This window comes from Rhinatrema bivittatum, chromosome 5, assembly GCF_901001135.1.
Source record: "Rhinatrema bivittatum chromosome 5, aRhiBiv1.1, whole genome shotgun sequence".
NCBI classification, from domain to species: domain Eukaryota; kingdom Metazoa; phylum Chordata; class Amphibia; order Gymnophiona; family Rhinatrematidae; genus Rhinatrema; species Rhinatrema bivittatum.
Window position 1 is genome coordinate 372,952,889 of NC_042619.1, and position 22,424 is coordinate 372,975,312.

Sequence of the window (22,424 nt, forward strand, 5' to 3'; positions counted from 1 at the left end):
AATTTACATATGATTTTATTTTTTTATGTATTTTTTTATTTAATGTTATGTTCAGATGATTCAAAAAATTAGTTTCTTATATTTGTTTAGAATTTTAATTTGTATGGCTGCATACATTGTGAGTTTTTAACACTTCTCCTCCCAAAAAAAAAGCACCTCCCAAACACCTCAAACAAACCCAGCCTCCCCATCACAAAACAAAAGTCCCCCATCTTTCAATAATTTTATTCAGAATTGGCATATTTGTACATAGTCACACCTCGTTAACAAGAATAACATCAACTGCTATGACAGATCTGCCTTCAGAAGGAGGGATCAGATGCAAAACCGGTGCTTCTGTTCACCCTTCTGCTCACCTGTGTTCTGGGGTGTATAAAATCCACGTATGGAATGGACTGAAAAGCCAGGAAATACTTCCACAGCTGCAGAAACTGCCGGGAAGGAGCCCACATGAGGCCACTTAAGGACCTATGGAAACTGCAGGCTTCTGCTATTAGGCTTTGTGTAGGGAGGATACCTAGGCTCTCACATAGTCTAGAGGACTTTCTACCAGCCAGACTGCCTACTTGCAGGCCGACGCAGACTAGCAAGATCCTGGTTTACTTTTGCAAATGGTTGTTGGGTGTATGCAGGCTGGGATTTCAATGTGTCTCTGCTGAAACCTTTATTAGCCCTTCCATCTATTGCCTCCAGAGAATTCAAAGTGTGCTGACTCTGAGAGAGAAATACTAGGAAGAAACAAAAGCTCTTTCACTTTTACCTGCCATGCTGCATTTTATTTCCTTATCTACGCACCAGAGAGACAGAATATCAACCTCTTTTTAATGTATAAACTCCACATACCCACAAAGAGCACGCCTGCAACCATTTCAAATCAACTTCTGAATTATTTCTATGTTCTCTTTTTTTTTTCAGTATCACAAAACATCTCCTTTCATTCCTATGGCATTGTTGCTGGTGAAATTATTTTAGATTTATGTAATGCCTCATCACCAAACAGGTTCTTAAGGCACTTTCCAAACTGGAATCAGTTTATTACCACTGTCCAATTACAAGCAGGAAAAACATATATATATATATATAGAGAGGGAAAGTAATTTCCTCAAGGTCATAGGGTCAATTCAAGGGCAGAGCTGGGACTGCAGCTGAAGCATCCTGAACTCTTATCCCATGTTTCAGTTACTGGTGTACTGTACCACTTTCATAAAAGCTTAAAAAAAAAAAACCAACAACAACCGTCCTCTCTCTCTTGGGCACTCGTATCATTCTATCAGATCCTGGATGGACGTTCAGAGCAGAGAACATCCCAAGTCCCACACGGTCACACGTGGCTCTCAAGGTACCCGACTGCTGGCCCTCAGTCTCAGGGAGATCTGAGATATTAGACAGATGTCTCTTGCTTATTTTTATTTTGCTCTCCATACAGTGGATGTTCCAAAGATCAATGAGAAAGACAGAGACAAAAAGTAGTCACTGAGAGCAGCATCAGTAAAGCACAGATTTGCTGTTGAGTCCACGCTAATGCATTTTCTTTTTTCTTTTTAATCAATGGCGAGAAAAACAGACAAAAGCAATCATTCGTTTAGTGTTCCCAAGTCTAAGGTTCATGGTGTTCCTGATCAACCTAAAATTTGCATCAGTGAGGGACTTGCAAGTTTTCCTTGCCTTGTCCATGAACTTGCAAGGCTGGAAGTAACATCAGTGACTGCATAACAATTATTTTCCAAGTAGGTCTCTGTAATTATGGCTTTCTGTTTGATAACTGCAGGACACAGCTTGGCTGAGGCTCAGATTTCATCAGGATGGCAGGCACAATGCATTTCAAGAGCTATTGGCTGAACCCAATGCTGGTTGACAATCCCATTCATTAAACAGGCCTTGATGACATGAAACCGGATAGAATTGTTGCTAGTTCTCATTACATGACATTTTTAAGAGACAAAAAATGCAAGTATTGCCTCCACAGCATGTGTCAGTGCAAAGAAAATCGTTACAGTACATGTCATGTCATATTTCTCCAGTAGGATGTAGCCTGTCAAGGGGTGGGGGAAGAGCTACATCTGTCATCTGGGCCTTTTGCGCGTAACAAACATCAGTACCCGCCTGATGGCAAGGAGACGATTTGCGAGGGACGTCATGGCAAGTATAGTCAGCTGAGCCTTGTTTTCAAGTGGCAACACAGCCAATAGCCACCAACACCACGCAGGTCCACTGGCGTTACTCTGTAAAGGAAAGAGAAGGAAAATGTATATGCCGCACTGACACTGCACACAGGCAACAGAAAAATGGTGACATGGAAAAAGAAGCCTTATTTGTGCCAATCCGGCCTCCTCCTTGCATTGATTGACTGGACTATCAGAACATTTTCATTCTGGGATTGCTCATTTGCACCTAGCCAAAGCTACATAACATCGATACGTTGCGTCACAAAATTTGGAGCAGCCTTGGAGGATCATGAACTTGGGCAACTTTCATTAAGCAAACACTGCATCTGCATACACCAAACTTATGACCAAACTGACAAGTGCAGTCAAAACAGACCACTGGTCCCTATGATTGTCAGGTTGGCCTTAAATTTTTGTATCGATTTGCAACACTGAATTAACTCTGATTGACACTTGCTGTACTTTCAGCCTCCATCCCCAATCCCAAAGGCAAAAGAAAGAATATTTAATAGTAATTATAGACCAAAATTATATATAAAAAAAAAACACTGTACATACATTCAGAGGAGAGGAAAATAAGCATGTGTTAGAAACTCAGAAACATGTGCTAATTCAACCCCTATTAGTTAAGTTACCAATGTGACCAGTAAATGCATGTACAGTTTTCAATGCTATACATCAAATGTTGCTGCATCAACAAACAAAAAGCAAGCGAATTTTGAATTTAGGGCCGCTGAGAAGAGGAGAAGAGGAGGAGCCGGAGCAGGCTGCGAGCAAGCCTGACATCGGAGCGGCGGCGTCCAAGCCGCGAGGAAGAGCTGGGAGTGGCTCCTGCCGCGGAGGTGGGGCTTCCGAGTGGCCTCCAGGCCGCATGGGACTGGCAACAGCGGCGGGCTCGCTGCGGACCATGGCGGCGGCTCCAGGCCACAAGGAAGGCTCGAGTACGCGGCTCCCTGCGCGCGCATGTTATAAAATCGGGCATCCATGTAAGCGCGCCGGGTAGTGCGCACACATAGACATCCGCACGTACCTTTGTAAATTTCCCCCAAAGTGTGTAACAGAATGGCAGAAAAGGGTCTGCACTAATAGCAAGAACAATATAGCATAAAACAGTGAATAATGCACCGGATACAATGCTAAATCATCAAAGAGCGCAAGGAAGAGGAACAAGCCATTTACAAAACATCTGCAGACCATCATCTGAGAAGCAACCAGGGCCGGTGCTAGCTTTTTTGCTGCCCTGTGCAAACAATTACTTTGTTGCCCCCCCCCCCCCCCGATTAATTCAGTCTCTGTCCCGGGCCCATCAAATAAAGCCCAGCACTCTCCTGCAGTCTATATTTTTAAAAAAATGACATCCCCCCCCCGAACCCATGGATAGGAAAGGTTATTTGGGACCTTAGGCAAACCTTACAGCCTTACACGCATGCCCCCTACCCCACCCCCCACCCTCCCACCCCCATTACAAACATACACAATTAAATTATGCATTCATAACAAATTTTACATGACAAAGAACATTCAAAAGTGCAGTCTGCTGAGGCAAAAATATAATTTACAACATTCATATTATATTATCATGCACTGCTGTGGTGTCAACCAGAAAAATCTGCAAAAATGATATTTGGATCTCCTATGGAATTAGACTTTTTGTAATGCATGTTGGGTGTGTTCTTGGCCCTCAGAAAGCCATGAATAAACACAATTCTCATTACATTATAGTAAAACTCCCATATCAAAACAACCCTAACAACTTTATCTATGAGAAGGCAACACTGCACATATTTCACCAGGCTCTAGAACATCAATAAAACTATTAGGAAACCAGGCTGCTATAGATCCCTACATAGATATTACCTGCCAGCTAAATACCTCACCTCGGTCACTTATGCAGAACACAGAGAGACCCTGACCAAATACAGAATAAAGAGACCAGAAAGTATAAACAGAAATGTGCTGAGAAGAACTGAACTGGAACCCACAACAAGCCAGCCTCTAAAGGCAGAGCAACACTGGAAAAACCGAAACATTACCATTCTTCATAAGACATTTAATAATAAAATCAAGAAATATAGAACAATCATAATATTAAAATCATATTCAAAAAAGAATATTTCAAACCAGTTATTGAAAAGAACATTGAAAATTTCCCAAACACCAATAACATTTCAAAATATCTGATGAATAAAAATTCCAATAATTAAAAAATATTCTATTGCCCCCAAAAATTAAATATTTCAAAAAAGTAGAAATATCAAATCACACCCAATAATTAAAACTAATAAGCATTAAAAAAACCTCCTGCTCGCCATACCTGGGATCTTTTAATTTCCAGTCACCCTGAGATTCGGGGAAACAGGCCTACACACATTTTATCTCCTCTCTCACATACACAGTCTCCCTCTCCCTCACATGTGTTTGTGCATGCCTGTGACACATAGGCTCTCACAGGCACACAAACACAGGCTCTCACACAGATAGAGAAATACACAAACACACAGGCTCTCACAGCCTTTCACTCACACACATGTACAAGCTCATACACAAGGTTTTCTGTTGTCATTGGGCCATGGTGGGATGAGCTCCACCATAGTCCCATGAACCTCCAGTTGTCTTTGGGCCGTGGTGTGGTGAGATCCACCAAAGCCAACCAGCCTGTTTGCAGGGGGACGGTAGGAGGGGGGGGGGCATGGAAGCTATGTGCACTGCAGGTAAAGTTGTGCGCAGGCACACGCTTATGCACTCTAGGGAACACCAGGCCTCATTTTCAGCCACCGGTGGCCTCTGTCCTTCTTCGGGTGCCGGTGGCCTCTGTCCTTTGGCCACAAGTGGGTTAGACTCCGCCAGCGGCCCTGTGACCTCTCCTGCTGCCACCGGCCTGTCGCCCCATGCAAATGCACGGTATGCTCATCTGGTTGCACTGGGCCTGGAAGCACTGGGGGTGGGGGAGGTATTATGACTGTCGCTGCCCAACATCTCCACTCCACCCCTCCTTACCTCTCTGGCGACTCCTCCTGCGGTTGACGGACGTTTGGCTGCCGCAGCGTCTGCCTGCCGTCCTCTCCGGCGTCCCCGGGCCGGCTTGGGCGCTGCCTCCCGCCATGCTGTTCAGCTGCCTGAGGGCACACGCATGCCGCACGGCCCTGCTTCAAGTACCTTCAGTGCCGCGAACCTCAGGGGCGTCCCCCTGTGATGACGTCATGCATCCAAGATACAAAAGGCCTACGTAATTGCTAGCTAATCGAGTTAGCAGCAGGTTTCCTAATGGATGGGATTCGCTCGCCATACCTTGCAACTCTGCCTCCTTCGGACCTACTCTATTTGGGGTACCCGCTCCTGGGGGCCTCTCTCTCTTGCTTATCTTTCAGGTCGCAGTCTGGAACCGGTACTCGCTCCTCGACGGCCCATATTCCTGGACTCGCTACTTGGACTCCACTTCTGCCAGGAAGACACCGCTGCCTATAACATCTGTGAGTTACCATCTCTATCTCTCAGAGCTATTCCCTGGAACCAGGTACTCGCTCCTAGAGGGCCTGCCTTTACTCCAGCTCCTGTGCTCCATACTGAGAGACCGCTGCATGAGTACATTACCAACGAGGCTCTATTCCTGAACTCCGCATATCCTGCTACTACTCACAATATCAGTTCTCTCTATTACAGCACAGCCATTGTGGGATCGCTGTTCCAGAGCCTGAGGGACTACAAGCCCAACCGGGCTACTTTCCAGTTCACTACTGCCACCTCTGGTGGTTCACCTATCCTGTATAATAAAAGAACTAGTGTGTTTGTGTCTCCTACGCTGAGCCTGACCTGTGGCCCCTCTCAGGACTCCTCCCCCCCCACCCCCCGTGGGCATGGTCATCTGCCACAGGTCCAGGGATCCACCCAAAACCCTTACAAATAATAACAGGAGGGCTAACTGGTGGGAGAGGCAAGTGGTCAATTTGGACTAGAGAACAGCTGAGGGTCTAGAGAACAGCAGAGGACTAGAGAACGGACTAGAGAACAGCAGAGGGTCTAAGTCAAGAACAGAAGGGGGCCTCACCCTCTGCTAAGGGCTGAAGGCCTCAGTAAATAACCAGATTTACAAATCTGTTGGAGTTTTTTGGATTTATATTAAATATATGGACAAGGGTCAGCCAGTTGACAGTTTATCTGAATTTTCAAAAGGCATTTGAGAGGCTCATTAGGAAATTAAAGTCATGGGATAGGAGGAAATGTCCTGTTGTAGACTACAACTTGTAGTTAAAAGATAGGAAAAGGTATATGGTGGAGTATCCCAGGCCTGGTGCTTTTTAATATATTTAAAAATAATCTGGAAAAAATAGTGATGAGTGAGGTTATCAAATCTACAGATGACACAAAATTGTTCAAAATAGGAGGGAGCATGAGAGATAGAAGTCCTTTTGTGTCCAGAGGGCTGCAACTGACTGCCTGAGACACCTGCCCCTGCCCCTCAGTGAGTGATACCATCAGCTGGCGCTTACCTTCCTACATAAGATCGGGCCCTGCGGTGCACTGCCAAAGGGGAGTGCCCCTTCTGGAGGATTTGATTTCTGGACTTCCATTTGATTCTTTGTTGATGGAGTGGAAACGAAAGTGAAAACAGTGGCTTCTTCTCTGGCTAACAGTAAAAGTAAGATCTTTGGTCCTATTGTTTTACATTTTCACAGGGTAGTGGGCTCCGTGGATAATGCTACACCTGATTCCTCACAGTGTTTTGGGGCATCTCTGAGCCCAGGTCAGAACCAGCTACCTGTACAAGCTACTGGGTTGCCACTTGAGCCTTTAACATATATGGCTCCAATTAGACCATCTGGAGATAGTTTGGATTTAGTAGGATTAGTATCTGAGATTCCACATCTGCGTCTACAGATGAAGTCTCCAAGACAGCAGAGGATATAACTAACCCTTTACCTTTTGATCAAGATTTTAGTAATACAAGGGATCCAACAGATATTACAACTGTAGATGTGTGGAGGTTAGAGGTTAGAAATTAACTTCCCTTGTATTACTAAAATGGATAAGACTCTTACTAAATCTTTAAACTAACATATTTTCTGCTGAAACTAAGTTTAAAAATGAGTGAACCTGAGGAAGAACAACAGCGTTGGAATTAACGGTGGGCACTATGAGGTCTCAAGTTTCATCATTCAATAGATCTGAATAATGCTCATGTTACAGATAGCTTATATCTGCATGGTCAATATGAGAAGCTGGAGAATATTAGTCGCTCAAAAAATCTGTGTTTATTGAACTTTGTTGTATCACGTTTATTGCCATCTATGGAAATATTTAAGTACCACCTATGGGAGGTTCTAAGTTTTCCATTTGATAGAGAAATTGTATTATCCAAAATTCAGAATGTTTCTGGATTTAAGACAGATTTGGTGATGAGGAAGGACTGAGGACACACTGATTCCTACTAGTCCTAATTTATCGTATTTTTTGGAATCATCTATTAGTTTCTTTTGTTTCAGAAATGGACAAATATCTAATCTTGCAGAAATATGAAGAGAGGCTGAAGGATCTGAATGTGTGTACCCTGGAGGAGAGGAGGTGCAGGGGAGATATGATACAGACCTTCAGATATCTGAAAGGTTTTAATGATGCACAATCGCCAAACCTTTTCCATTGGAAAGAAATCAGTAGAACTAGGGATCACGAAATGAAACTCCAGGGAGGACGACTCAGAACCAATGTCATAGAGAGGGTGGTGGATGCCTGGAATGCCCTTTTGTAGGAGGTAGTGAAGATGAAAACAGTGAAAGAATTCAAAGGGGCAAGGGATGAACACTGTGGATCCTTAAAGGCTAGAGGATTGAAATGAAGAAAAGAGTGCCTGGGTGTAACTTGCTGGTGGGGCGGTTACTACCCTTAAGCAATAAGCTTTCATATTGTTGCTGCAACTCCATCGATGCTCTCTGCTTCAATGGCAGTGGGAAAAGAGGAAAAGGGAAATTGGATTCAGACAGCAGCCAACAAGGACCCTGACTTTTACGGCCTGAGGAAACAAATAAGCAAGGGGGTAACTTGCTGATGCGGCTGTTGCTACCCTTAACCAATAAGCCTGATATTTTTTATGCAACTCCAACATTGCTCTCTGCTTCAACAGCAAAAGGTAACTGGGAATTGGATTCAGACAGCAACCAACAACGGTCTTGACGTTTATGGTTTGGGAAACTGATAAGAATGGGGTGACCTGTACAGCGCAACAGATACTACTAAAAGCTTGGTGGATAGACTGCATGGACCGTTTGATACTTTTCTGCTGTCATTTTTATGTTTCAGATTAGAGAGGGTGGTACAGACAGGGCAGGGCCTGATATCTCAAGAGTCATGCCAGATCGGCAGGGATAGCATGCATTGGCCCCAATTAGTTCCTCTCCTGAGGAGGCTGTTATCTAGTGCAGCTCACCCAGACATCCTGATAATACATCTGGGGGGCAATGATATTGGCCTAATGTCCTGTTGCCAGGTTGTTACCAACATTAAAAAAGACTTGAGAACATGAGATATGCCATACTGGGTCAGACCAAGGGCCCATCAAGCCCAGTATCCTGTTTCCAACAGTGGCCAATCCAGGTCACAAGTACCTAAACATTAAATAGATCCCATGCTAATAATGCTGGCAACAAGCAGTGGCTATTCCCTATTGATTAGCAGCAGTTTATGGATTTCTCCTCCAGGAACTTAGCCAAAACTTTTATAAACCCAGCTACACTAACTAACTACCTTAACCAACAAATTCCAGAGCTTAATTGTATGTTGAGAGAAAAATAATTTTCTCCAATTTGTTTTAAATGTTCTACTTGTTAACTTCTTGGAGTGCTCCCTAGTCCTTGTATTATTATCTGAAAGAGTAAATAACCGATTCACATTTAGCCGTTCTAGACCTCTCATGATTTTGTAGCCCTCTCTATTATCCCCCCCTCAGCCGTCTCTTCTCCAAGCTGAGAAGACCTAACCTCTTTAATCTTACTTAGCTGTAAGATCTGCATGGCACCCAGTGCGTGCATCCACTAGTCACAGATTACTCCATGCTCCTAGTTTTCTCATTCAAGATTCTTGAGAAGGGAAGAGGTCCATATTCAGAGACATTTAGCGGATAACTCACAGGTTATCCAGCTAAATGCCAATTTTTGAATATTTTGGTCACATATCCAGTTAAACTTTAGCTGAATATCTCATTATCCAGCTAAAATTTAGCCGGATAACATAGAAACATTCTGGGAAGAGTTAGATTAGCTAGATAAGTTATACAGCTAACTCTGGTGGTACCATAGTGTTTCCCTAAAGTTAGGTGGGCAGCGTTATCCAGCTATCTTTAAGATAGCCATCTATATTCAATATTGAGGCTGCACCGCTGAATATCCCAAAATTAGCCAGATACGTTTATCCAGCTAACTTTGCAATCTGGCCAGTAACAACACGGACCTCGGAGAGGCCAGGATTAACAGACAGGCTGGTAATGCAGCAGTTTGCTCAATAGCGGGTATATTTATTTATTTATTTAACTTTTTTATATACCGGGATTCATGCAGAAATTGCATATCATCTCGGTTTACATTGAACTGAAAACGACAAGCATGAAGGAATGCAAGTTACAAGAAACAGGTTAATAAAACATGACTAGGCGGATGTGTATTAGCCAGATCAGTCAGCCCAGATGGTGTACATTTGTCAGTCCATTCGGAAGATCTTAGCAAGCCTGGAATGAGTACAGGAAGGAGTGGCTGGTATGGGATAGTTCCCTCCCCTTTTTCACCCATGTGGCAAGAAGGGTCCATAAGGGTTTAGGAGAATGAGTGCTCAAGCCTCTGAATAGTGAAAAAGGGGGGGAGGGGTTTTCTATAATGTCATACTGGGGTCAGTTATGTAAGTAGAGACTTGAAGTTAATGAAAGAGCTGTTAAGTCAGATTTGGCCACCAGCTAAAGGGATCTCGCTGTTATATACTGGCATTATGGATGTTAAATTTGAGATGGACCATATCAATGATTTGTGGAACAAATGGAATAGGGATTTAGATATATGTTTGGATAAAGAAGATTGGTTGAGAATCTGGAAATTGATGCATAAAATGTCTATAAGTATCAGAAGGATGGAATTAATGGTGACATTCATAAGACAGGTTTTTTTTCAAAGTTTGGCACAGAGGCCTCCAATTTATGTTGGCAAGGATGTGGGAGGGTTAGGATATATTTGCATGTGTAGTGGTCATGTAGAGTATAGTTGTGTCTATCGTTTGGGGAGATGTTGAAGGGAAATTGCTAGGATGATTAATTTTCTGACATATCTCCCCTTTTGGATTTGCTTCGTTGCTGGGACAACTCCTCTATTCCTGATGAGGCCGAAACTGAAACAGTTAAGTTGGACTTAACCTGCTAAGTAGCGTCCACTATATATATTCAGTGGCCTCCAATTAACCGGCTAAGAGAATAATTTTTAAACATGTGCACACATATTTTATATCGTGCATGCAAATGACACATATACTATTTAAATTACATGAAAAGCTACCCAACATGTTTGCGTATCAAAAAATACGCAGCATGTATTTTAAACATAGCCATCTAAGTTTTGACTTATTCAGCTATGTGGTGACAAATATCCGGCTAAGTAGAGCTGTTTAAGACTTATCCAGCCAAGTAAAATAGCCAGATAAGTAAAAGAAAAGTGCTACATAGGCGGATATGTAAGACAGTTTGATTGCTAGCGTTTGAAGACTTATCCAACTGTGTTACTAATTTGGCTCTGTAGTTCTTTTAAAGATTATCAAGATAAGTGGCGATAAAGCTGCCACTTAGTCGGATAAGTAAAACATTACACAGATAAGTGGGGTACATCTGCTATGTGCATGTATTTATACTCGATCATTTAGACAAGGAAATTTAACCTGCGTTATTTTCCTTAGCATTTGATGGCTTTTACGTGTGTAAATTATAAAGTGTTATGTGGGTGTGTGAAGGAAATTAACAGTTAAACCAACTAATCCACCAGTTTGCCCAGTATATCTCTAGGCCATCAAGGCCCCCCTGGTTCTTCAGCCTGCACTTGCCCCCATTTTCCACCTCACCCAATCAGTATTTAGCTATAAAGAATTATATTCTGACTTACACCTAATCAGCAGGTGTAAATATGCACAGGTAACAGCTGTATGTGCATCACGTCTGCAGATCTTAAAATAGCAACTTATACACGTAAATGTTGATCCTGCCCTGGATCACCCCTGGTCCACCCCTTTTTTATGCAAGCAAATTTATTCATGCACGTTTTGGGCCAGCCGTGGGAAATATTGTATTACCATTACTTGCACGTGTATATTTAAGGTATATAAAATACTAGGGATGTGCAAAGCCCGAACCTTTCGGTTCCAGCTTCATTTTTGGCCCGCCGCAGGAAATATCATATTTTCCGCGGTTTGGGCCTTTATAATTCGGGGAGACCTGAATTTCGGGTTAGTGCACGCTAACGGGAGTTATCGCGTACTAACATTTTAACGTTAGCACGCACTAACAGGAGTTAGCGTGCACTAACCCGAAACAGAATTTTTCCCGAAATTTCGGGAAAAATTTGTTCGGGTTTCGGTGTCCCCCAAACCAGGACGATAGCACATCCCTATAAAATACCAGTTGCATGAATATGCACTACTTGTGCGAGCACACGCTCATTTTTACTCATGCAATTCTTAAAATTCACCTTTAAGCTTTTAGCTGGCTAACTTCTGGGTGGGTAATGGGCGTATCGAGATGGCGCTACTTAGCTAGATAAGTTATCTAGCTAAGTTAAAATATTGAGCCAAAGCTGATCTGGATATCTGGATAGGTTAATCCTGTAGGGAGGTATCTCATGTTTGCCACTGAATCAAATATGAATCATAATAGCCAAGAAACTGAAAGGCCCCAAGCTCTGTCATAGCAAAAGACTTTACCCAAGTGAATTTTTAAAACTGCACTGTCTCAGTGGAAAAATGAAGAACTTTTGCCCTGATACATTGAAGAACACCTTATCAGATCTGCCCCTGTTTGTAAACATCTCTCCAACCAAAAAAAGCAGACTGAGAGACAACAGATTAATCCCACAGATGAGCCAAGGTAAGCAAAGGTAAGAAAGACCCTCACCCTTGGAAGGGGGGGGGGGGGGGGGGGAGTCGAGACGGAGGAAACGCTGACACAGGCAGAAAGCTTGGCATACAGATGTGGCAGTTCTCCCTCTCAAGAAATGGGGAGGGAGAACAAGACCTGCAATGTGGTAAAAGATCCTCCACCCACCACAAGGTTATGCATGAGATTATGCATACTCATCAGCTGAGAAGCATAAGACAGGGGGGCAAAGAAGAAGAAAAGGAGGAGGGCACAACCCCTGAACACAAACCCTGGAGAAAACCTAGAGCGCGGATCCCGAGAGCGACCCTGAAACCTGTGCCAAAGCATCCCTGAAAGCGAAAGGGGGGGCCAGAAGCAGATCAGCACTCCCTGCTATCAACAAGGGAGAAGACTAGGTGTGGCCTGGAGACCACAGAGACGAGGTGCCTGCTCAGGTGCGGAGAGTGGGACAAAATCCTGAGACATGGAGGGGGCAAGGGCATACCCAGACAGCCCAGCAAGTACCAAAGCCAGAAGCAAGTCTCTTTCTGGGACTGCTTGCCTGCTCTGCCAGTACCAAGCCCAGGAAGCAAGTCATTCCTTTCACACATTCCCCAGCTCTCCAGCAACAGCTTGCTTCAGAGGTGAACAGAGGGATATCGCCTGAAGTTGGAATCAGGGGTAAGTAAGTTAGGCATAAGTGTTAATATATTAAGCAGGCTAAGGTATATGGCATGTGTGAAATCACCTACGGTACTGAATTTTCTTTGGGGAAAACTGAGGCTTAGTGACCATGATGTTAGAGACAGGAATTGTTATATCATATCAAATCTGATAAATAAAAGTCTATTTCTGAGGAGAATACATGTTGTCTTTTTCCTGGCTTAGTAAGTAATGTGGGAGGGCAGCTGGCAGTGTCCTGTAGCAGACATATCCTGCACCCCTAAACTTGCTTATAATCTTGCTCAATAGCAGGTCTAAACTTAGGTGGGTAATACTTATCCAGCTAAGTAGCAATTTATCAGGGGATATAAGTTAGCCAGATAAATGGATATTTATGGAATACCTAACCCAATAAGTTTAAATCTTTAGTCATCCAATTGCTTTTGACAGCCCATTTTTACTATTGATCTTCATTGGAAATATGTTCCGGAAGTATGTCCCCAAATTTGGGAAATCAGTCCCAAGAAACAGCTCTCACTGAGAGGTTATCCTACTGTTTGAAGAAGCAGTTATCCAAATTCGAGCATATTTGGACTCCATTTTTGAATTCTTATAACTTGAGTCCATAAATAATTGATTTTCAGTTTATTATGCTGGGTTATAGCACATCATTTTAAATTTTTCTTCAAAAAGACTTTTATTGTAAGTCACCGCTATTGCAATTTGTTCTGTGACACTAACTTTGTTTATTTCTTTTTATTAAGTTCTGATTTATACTGTCGGTTTGTTCACACCTGCAATAAAATAAAATCGTTTTTAAAAGAAGAGGAGATGGGAAAGGTTTGAAGGGTCCAGCAAGGGGACAGGCCATTGCCTGCATTGAATACCAGCATCATGGCCTTGCAATTCAAGGTGAGCCTTGTGAGACTGCCTCCAATGGAGGCAGACCTTTCGACAAGTCATGCCCCAAAAGCTGCTTAGGCAACCAGAAAAAAAAGGGCAAAGCCCCAACGAGAGAGAGGCCTCAGAAACTTGCACTTAATTAGTGACTTGGCTGGCCCCGGAAGGCCCCCTCACTTCAAGTAGCTGGGGGAGGTGGGGTGAGGGAAGGTGAGGAAGGGAGGGAGTATTAAACAGAAGAGAGGCTTGGGCACCTGTTATTAGATTCTTTGTATGTCATCCAATAAAGCTGCAGCCATCATATCCTTGTCATTGGGTCTTAAGTGTGCTTGAGTGTGGTGTGTTCACTTCCTCGTAGGGAGGGTCAGCAGTAAAAGGGAGGGACATCATGGCTGCCCCAGTTGCTGAACCTAAACAGGGATTAGGACTGTACTGTAGGATCTTTCTGAAATACAGCAAGAAAATGGATATTACAATTATATCGCAAGATTTAGAACTGCACAGCAAGAGTTGTTTCAACTCCAGCAGCCCTCTTACATGGAAATGTAGTAATGATGGCAGAAAACGACCATATGGGTCATCCAGTTTGCCCAGCAAGCTTCTTATGGTAGTAACTGCCACTCCTTGCAGGTTAACCCCCAAGCCCTATATTAAGGGTAGTAATATTAGAAATCAAAACTAAGTAACTGTCAAACCCACAACAAAATTACTGCTAGCAACATCTTTACAGAGTAAGCAGATTTCCTGGTAATTCATACAATGCTGTTGCTTCAACATGCTTTGCATTTGGATGTGCCCGTAAAACCAGTCCTGCGCTTTTTCCATAATGTCTGGGTATCAGTACCCTAGACAGTAAGAGTCAAGGCACATGCTCTGGACTTTGGAAAATTTGTCCTGGAGGCCAGTTAGAAATTAAGGGCAAAATGGAGCAAATAGGATCTGGCGTAAACCAATGCAGGCCTTGCTCCAGTAGCCTTGATGGAGATTCTGCCCTTGAAATTGGCACAGGTAAGTGAAGTTTATCTCCTCCTGCCCCCGATAACCTCCTAAGTACATAGAAACAACTGGCGATTCAGTGAAGAGCTGCATAGGAAGCACCGTGGCCCAATATGTTATCAATTTGGAAGCTTGCTTCGACAATTGAGGCATCAAGGAATGGAGCATCAGTGGTGCTGGGGACTGATGTACCAGTGAATGGTGCAACAGCTGCATTTTGACACTGAGGGTCAATGCTTCTTTGGCATTAGGTGCACCACCAGCTCTGAGAGACAGCACTTCTTTTTACTAGGCCGCGAACCTCACAAAACTCACAATGGGGTTATAGACACCTGAGGATGGTGATTTTTCTGGTTGCCCAACCTCTGAGGAGGTGAAGAGGCCCTAGGCCTGCTCCAGCAAGGGGGTGAGGGAGGATTACTCAAGGAACTCCTGCTCAACTTGCACCTGGGGAGCTCCACAAGGCTCCTCTACAGGAAGACAACTGGCTGCAGCTCTTTGCACAATTCCTCCATATCCTAGGTCCTGAACTTCTGAAAGTGTGAAGGCATTTGGTCACATTGATAGTAGTTGGCCTAATCGTGATTCGGTCCTAGGCACTAGTAACAGATGTCATGTCCATCTACAATGAAAATGTTCTTACTGCATACACAGTCTTTGAAGCCACTGATTATGGGCTTCTTCATGCCAGACATTTCCCTGAAGAAAATGTGTTTTTATTTTGATAGCACTGAAAATTGTTGTTAGGGAGCTTCCAAGGCAGTGAGACAACATAGTAATTGAAAATGTTTGAAAAAATTAAGATACCAAGAGATAGATCAAGAAAAATACAAAGATAGGATACACATCTGTGTTGATGCAAGGATGAAAAAAGGCTGAGGTGCTCATGAGGCATCACGCACGTGGGAATTCCTGCACATGCTCAGCAAAGCAAAAGCTCTATGACCTAAGAGAGAAGGGTTCATCAGATGACATCACCCATGTGTCATGGCTAAGTCAGCCCTACTTGTTGATGAAGAATAACTGATTCTTTCATCTTAATGCAAAAGCCACATAGGCGATACACATCCCAGCATCTGTGTTATTTCTGCATTGACTCAATGAAGGGCACGCAGGTCTTGAAAGCTAGATACTGATGAATTGTTAGTCTAATAAAAAGTAGGGATGTGCAGTCATTTCATTTGCTATGCATGCATAACCTTTTTATGCACAAAAAACTTATTTGGGTACATAAAATACAATGTGTACTACAATTACACAAATCGGGCTGAATTTTCAAAAGGATTTACACACGTAAAGGACTTTTGAAAATTGCTATTTTTATGTATGTAACTCCTTTGAAAATTTACTCCATAGGGCTGAATTTTCAAAAGGATTTACATGCATAAATGGGCTTTTAGTTTATTAACATTTATTAATCGCCTATGACAATTGTCCAGATATATGCTACATTTATGCGCATAAATCTTTTTGAAAATTCAGCCCTTAAAGTAACAAAATAAATGGAAATGAAATAAACACAATGACAAAAACAAAATGAAGAAATTACTTACCTGATAATTTCGTTTTCCTTTGGCTAGACAGACAGACTCAGGACTAGTGGGTTATGCACCTCTGCCAGCAGATGGAGACGGAGCAAGCTGACTTCACAGTATATATATTCCTGCAGCGACACCAGCCTGCCAGTATTCTCTACAAATGCAACTATGAATATAACAAAAAAGCGTGATTAAAAACAGTCAACAATTACTGTACTGAACCACAGGAAACACTGAACTCAGGTAATGAACATATGTACCCCAATCTAGGGACTGGATGATCCCCTGGAACACAAAGCATCACAGGAGAACCAGTAGACCAGTCATTCACAGCTAAGGATGGGAAGCAGAGTCCAACTGTCTACACTAAGGAAAACAAAATTATCAGGTAAGTAGTAATTTCTCCTTTCCTAGTGTATAGACAGATGGACTCAGGACCAGTGGGATGTACTCAAGCTACTCCTGACTAGGGTGGGAGGCTGCCTGCGGTCCAGTCAACACCGCACGTGCAAAAGATGAGTCTTCCCAGGCCAGCACATCCAGACAATAATACCTGGAAAAAGTGTGTGAGGACCACCATGTCGCAGCTCGCCAAATGTCGATGCTGAGACAACAATCTAATCTCGGCCCATGACACTGCCTGAGCCCTAGTGGAATAAACCCTAACCTGAGTAGGCAACGGCTTTTCAGCCTCCACATATGTGGCCATGACTACCTCCTTAATTCAAAGAGCTATTGTAGCCCATGAAGCTGGTTTGCCCTGCTTCCTTCCATCATGAAGGACAAACAGGTGATCTGTCTTTCAGAAAGGTTTAGAAACCTCCCGATACCGCACAACATGTCTCTTGACATCCAAAGGACACAACAGTAAATACTCTTCCGCATCTTTCCCCTTATCCAATGATGGCAAGGAAATGGACTGATTCAAGTGAAAATCCAAGAATACTTTAGGCAAGAAATCACTCCTGGAGTCACCCGAAGGAATGGCTCCCAGCAAGACCAGGCTTGAAGCTCGGCAATTCAGCGCACAGAACATATCACCACCAGGAACTCAATACCCGCAAGGATAGGCCATGCAGTGGTCGAAACATAGGACCCGCCAAGAAATCCTATACCAGGTTAAGACTCCAAAAGGGAACTGGTAACCGTAAGGGAGGATGAAGATGATTCATTCCCTTCAGGAAATGAGCCACATCGGGATGAGACATAAGAACATGCCATACTAGGTCAGACCAAGGGTCCATCAAGCCCAGCATCCTGTTTCCAACAGTGGCCAATCCAGGCCATAAGAACCTGGCAAGTACCCAAAAACTAAGTCTGATCCAGGTTACTGTTGCTAGTAATAGCAGTGGCTATTTTCTAAGTCAATTTAATTAATAGCAGGTAATGGACTTCTTCTCCAAGAACTTATCCAATCCTTTTTTATACACAGCTACCCTAACTGCACTAACCACATCCTCTGGCAAATAATTCCAGAGTTTAATTGTGCATTGAGTAAAAAAGAACTTTCTCTGATTAGTTTTAAATGTGCCACATGCTAACTTCATGGAGTGCCCCCTAGTTTTTCTATTATCCGAAAGAGTAAACTGATTCACATTTACCCGTTCTAGACCTCTCATGATTTTAAACACCTCTATCATATCCCGCCTCAGCCATCTCTTCTCCAAGCTGAAAATTCCTAACCTCTTTAGTCTTTCCTCATAGGGGAGCTGTTCCATTCCCTTTATCATTTTGGTTGCCCCTCTCTGTACCTTCTCCATCGCAACTATATCTTTTTTGAGATGCGGCAACCAGACTTGTACACAGTATTCAAGGTGCGGTCTCACCATGGAGCGATATAGAGGCATTATGACATTTTCCATTTTATTCACCATTCCCTTTCTAATAATTCCCAACATTTTGTTTGCTTTTTTGACTGCCGCAGCACACTGAACCGATGATTTCAATGTGTTATTCACTATGACGCCTAGATCTCTTTCTTGGGTGGTAGCTTCTAAATTGGAACCTAACATTGTGTAACTATAGCATGGGTTATTTTTCCCTATATGCATCACCTTGCATTTATCCGCATTTCATCTGCCATTTCGATGCCCAATTTTCCATTCTCACAAGGTCTTCCTGCAATTTATCACAATCTGCTTGTGATTTAACTACTCTGAACAATTTTGTATCATCTGCAAATTTGATTACCTCATTCGTCGCATTTCTTTCCAGATCATTTATAAATAAATTGAAAAATGTGTCCCAATACAGATCTCTGAGGCACTCCACTGCCCATTCCCTTCCACTGAGAAAATTGTCCATTTAATCCTACTCTCTGTTTCCTGTCTTTTAGCCAGTTTGTAATCCAGACGATAAGGATTCACCATTGACCTGGCCTCGGAAACATGCAAGAGCTGCAACCTGTACCTTCAAGGAATTAAATGCCAATCCCTTATTTAATCTATCTGAAAAAATTCCAAAATGAGCAGGATCTTCACTAAACGAGGACGAACACCTTGATCCTCACACCAAGTCTCAAACACTCGCCAAACCCGCACATAGGTTAAGGAAGTGGAGAACTTCCGAGCACATAACAAGGTGGTAATCATTGCAGAAGAATAACCACTCTTCAACAAGCAAGCTCTTTCAAGGGCCATACTGCAAGACTAAATAGAGTCTGATCTTCATGAAGGAAAGGCCCCTGCTGCAACAGATTCTTGTGCAACGGAAGACGAAGGGGAGACTCTACTACAATTCTCCGCAAATCCATATATCACGGTCTTCTGGGCCAATCCAATACCACCAGGAGCACCATCTCCCTGTGGCCTTCAATCCTGAGAACTATTGTGCCCAACAGGGGCCATGGAGGAAAGACATACAGTAGCTTGTCTCCCGGCCAGACTTGTATGACAGCATCGATACCCAAGGACTTCAGATCTCTCCTGCAATTGAAGAATCGAAGAACTTCGCATTGCGAGAAGTTGCCAGCAAGTCTAGGAACAGAAAGCCCCAGCGACCCACTATCAGGTGAAACGCTTCGTCTGACAACACGTGTTCTCCCGGGTCCAGACTCTCCCGGCTGAGAAAGTCTGTTCTTACGTTGTCTTTTCCTGCAATGTGAGAGGCAGAGATCGCTTGAAGATGCCCTTCCGCCCATTCCATAAGACGGTCTATTTCCAGCGACACTTACTCGCTCTTGGTTCTTCCCTGCTGATTGATGTAAACCACTGTCATTGCGTTGTCCAACATTATTCGGACTGCTTGACCCTGCAGTCTGTCGCTGAATTGCAAGCACGACAACTGGACTGCCCGGGCTTCCAGCAGACTGATGTTTCAGATTCTTCTGTGTTCCAGTGCCCTTGTGCTGTTAGTTCCCAACAGTGGGCTCTCCAACCCTGGAGACTCATTTTTGTCGTGAATATCAACCAATTCAGCAACGTCAGGGAGACTCCCTTTCTCAGATGAACTTCTTGCAACCACCACTGCAAGTGAGAGCAGATTTCCATCGGCAAGTGGAGCTGAACCAAATAGTCCTGTGACTGTGGGTTCCAACGAGACAACCAGGAGTGCTTGCTTGAGAATGGCCTCAATTCTCCTATCATGCACATCCTTCAAGGCCGCTCCTCCCTCCATGGGAACAGTCATCCACTTAGAAATGGCATAGACCAGCGCATCTACCTTCGGAAAATACAAACGCTCCCTCACTGCTGGGTCCAGGAAGTACAGGCCCCTCCAATGTCCGACCCCCTTTGAAATTCACCTCTAGAGTGTCCCATTCAAGATCAATCAACTCATGAATGGCTTCCATAACAGGGAAAAAACAAAAGGCTTTATGCAAGGAAATCAAAATAAGATTCTTCTTTGGCTCAGACATGAAATCTGCCCAGGTACTCCCAGCATCTTCAAGGTCTGGGAAATCAGAGCCAGCAGTTCATTCCTATAAAAGAACCGCAACATGGTCTGATACTGTTCCAGTCCCAGAGGAATTTCCACATCCTCCAGGGAATCAGGATTTGCCTCTGCCTCATCAGTGCCATCTGGGTTCTTGTCTGGAATACTCGCAGCTAACTGAGGCATGCTTTGGTGCTTAAACATAGGACTGGAAGAGGAGGGGCCACCAGCTGAGCATCCAATCTGACCAGATTGAGAACTGTGCCTGAAGAAAGGATTGCAATCCCTGAAAAATACTCTACCCAAGAAAAGGCAGAAGAATCCAGGCCAAAACCAGAAGGTACTGGAGCGGGGCCCACTGAGCTGGCATCTCCTGCAGTCAGGGGAATTCCAAGGTCTAGCATACCTCCAGACAAGTCCTTAACCAGGCCATCATCCACCTGGGAAGAACCAGGCTTAGCTAAATCAGAGGAAGACAATTTTACCTGAGCGTCTAAGCAGCGTTGACACGTTAGAGGGCACTTCAGGTTGAAATGCCCGAATATGACAGGCAACACAGAAAGAAAGGTTTCTTGTTCACCAGCACCATTACAACAGCAGTTGACTGAGAATGTGTGTCAAGTCGGCCGGTGCTGAAAATTTTTAAGCACACAAATTTTATGCGCACAAAAATTAGGCGCCCCAGATTAAGCGCCGCAAAAACAAATGCACAAACGGTGTGACAAAATCTGGGCACACCACCGTTATGCTGAAAAATGTGCCCAGAGGAAGTATGCCCAAAACTGAGTGCACATGACATACGCAGAGCCAGATGCACTGCACACACTGACATTCCTGTAGAGGGCAGTCGAACACGCACCGAAGCGCACAAAAATGCCACCACGGCCTACCATATGGTGCATAGGAAAAAGCCTAACTACGGGACCTAAGCCACCCGGGCTGCTCAACCTGCCAGGTTGCCCATTTCCGTTAAGCCCCACAGGAGCGGGAACGAATGTCGAAATGGCACGCCGAGCACAGAGACTGGAGGAAGTCCTACAAAACCCTACAAAAATGATGGTCAGAGTCTTGAATACTCTTCAAGACTCTGACCATCATTCACAAATCCATATATCATCAATCCTCTCTGCAACTCACCATACCCCTCAAATTACACTCCTCATCAAGGCCTACCAGATTTGCATACAGAGGCTCCCTACAAGTTCCTCCCAGCAGTTCCACTAAACGTAACTCCATCGAAAAACGAGCGCTTTCCACTGCGGGACCACATCACTGGAACTCTCTCCCACCAGACCTACGCCAGGAACATTGTCATCTCACATTCAGAAAAAAAACTGAAAACTTGGCTCTTCACCCAAGCTTATCGCTAAAGAAACCCATGGTACCCGCAAGGACCTCCACCCCCCGGTTGATGTCCTCTTCCAGCTGCATTAAGTATCTGCTATTCTAGAACCGCTCATGTATATCAACATTACAATTGAATCTCCACTATGTAAATATGTATTTAAGTTTAACAGAGAAGCAACCGCTCCTTGCTGTTCGGCTCTTCTATACATTTAGAATAGAAATTGTTAATCTATCCTTTCTCTTCAAACAGCCATGTTCGACCTCCCTGTTTTAATGTAACTTTCGCTTCCTGTGTTAACTGGTTTCCCCCCTTGTTTATTGTAAACCGGTACGATAAGACCTTGTCTTGAGCATCGGTATATTAAAAGAACTTAAATAAATAAATAAAACAAACCCCTCTATACTGACTTTTTTTTTTTTTTTTAAACTTACCTGAGCTCAGCCCTTCCCAGCTGAGTACAGAGACGGTTTCTGGCTGCAGGGGGAGAGGGCATCTGTTGTCATCACCGTGGTTGGCTTCCTGCACCCGCTGCCTTTAAGCTATATAATCAGCTAAGTCCACCCCAGCAAAAAACAGCTACCAGACCAAGGCACACCTCTGAGGGACCACGGAAATCACCTCAGGAATTCTCAACTAGGGAAGGGACCAACTGATATCACCGCAGGAGAGCAGGGCTTTTAAATCTCCTGAAATCTGAAGCAATCCCCATAGGGAGATGAACGTCCACCATCTGCTGGAGACGGAGAATACTGGCAGGCTGATGTCGCTGCAGGAGTATATAAACTGTGACGTCAACTTGCTCAGTCTCCATCTGCTGGCAGAGGTGCATAACCCACTGGTCCTGAGTCCGTCTA

At 43.8% G+C, this 22,424-nt stretch overlaps 1 protein-coding gene across 4 annotated transcripts in view; it reads right to left on the bottom strand.

Annotated features, from left to right (window-relative positions):
* Nucleotides 1-209: 209 nt before the first annotated feature.
* The window catches only part of LONRF2 (LON peptidase N-terminal domain and ring finger 2), an 81,301-nt gene continuing 59,086 nt past the window's right edge, over nt 210-22,424 (bottom strand). For 3 of the 4 annotated variants that reach the window (XM_029604789.1, XM_029604790.1, XM_029604788.1), the window contains one exon: nt 210-2,222. In XM_029604789.1, coding sequence (XP_029460649.1) covers nt 2,064-2,222 — 159 coding nt within the window. In that variant the 3' untranslated portion in view covers nt 210-2,063. Of the gene's footprint in view, nt 2,223-14,069; nt 14,261-22,424 lie in introns of all 4 variants that reach the window. The other variant, XR_003857169.1, reaches the window with a different exon arrangement.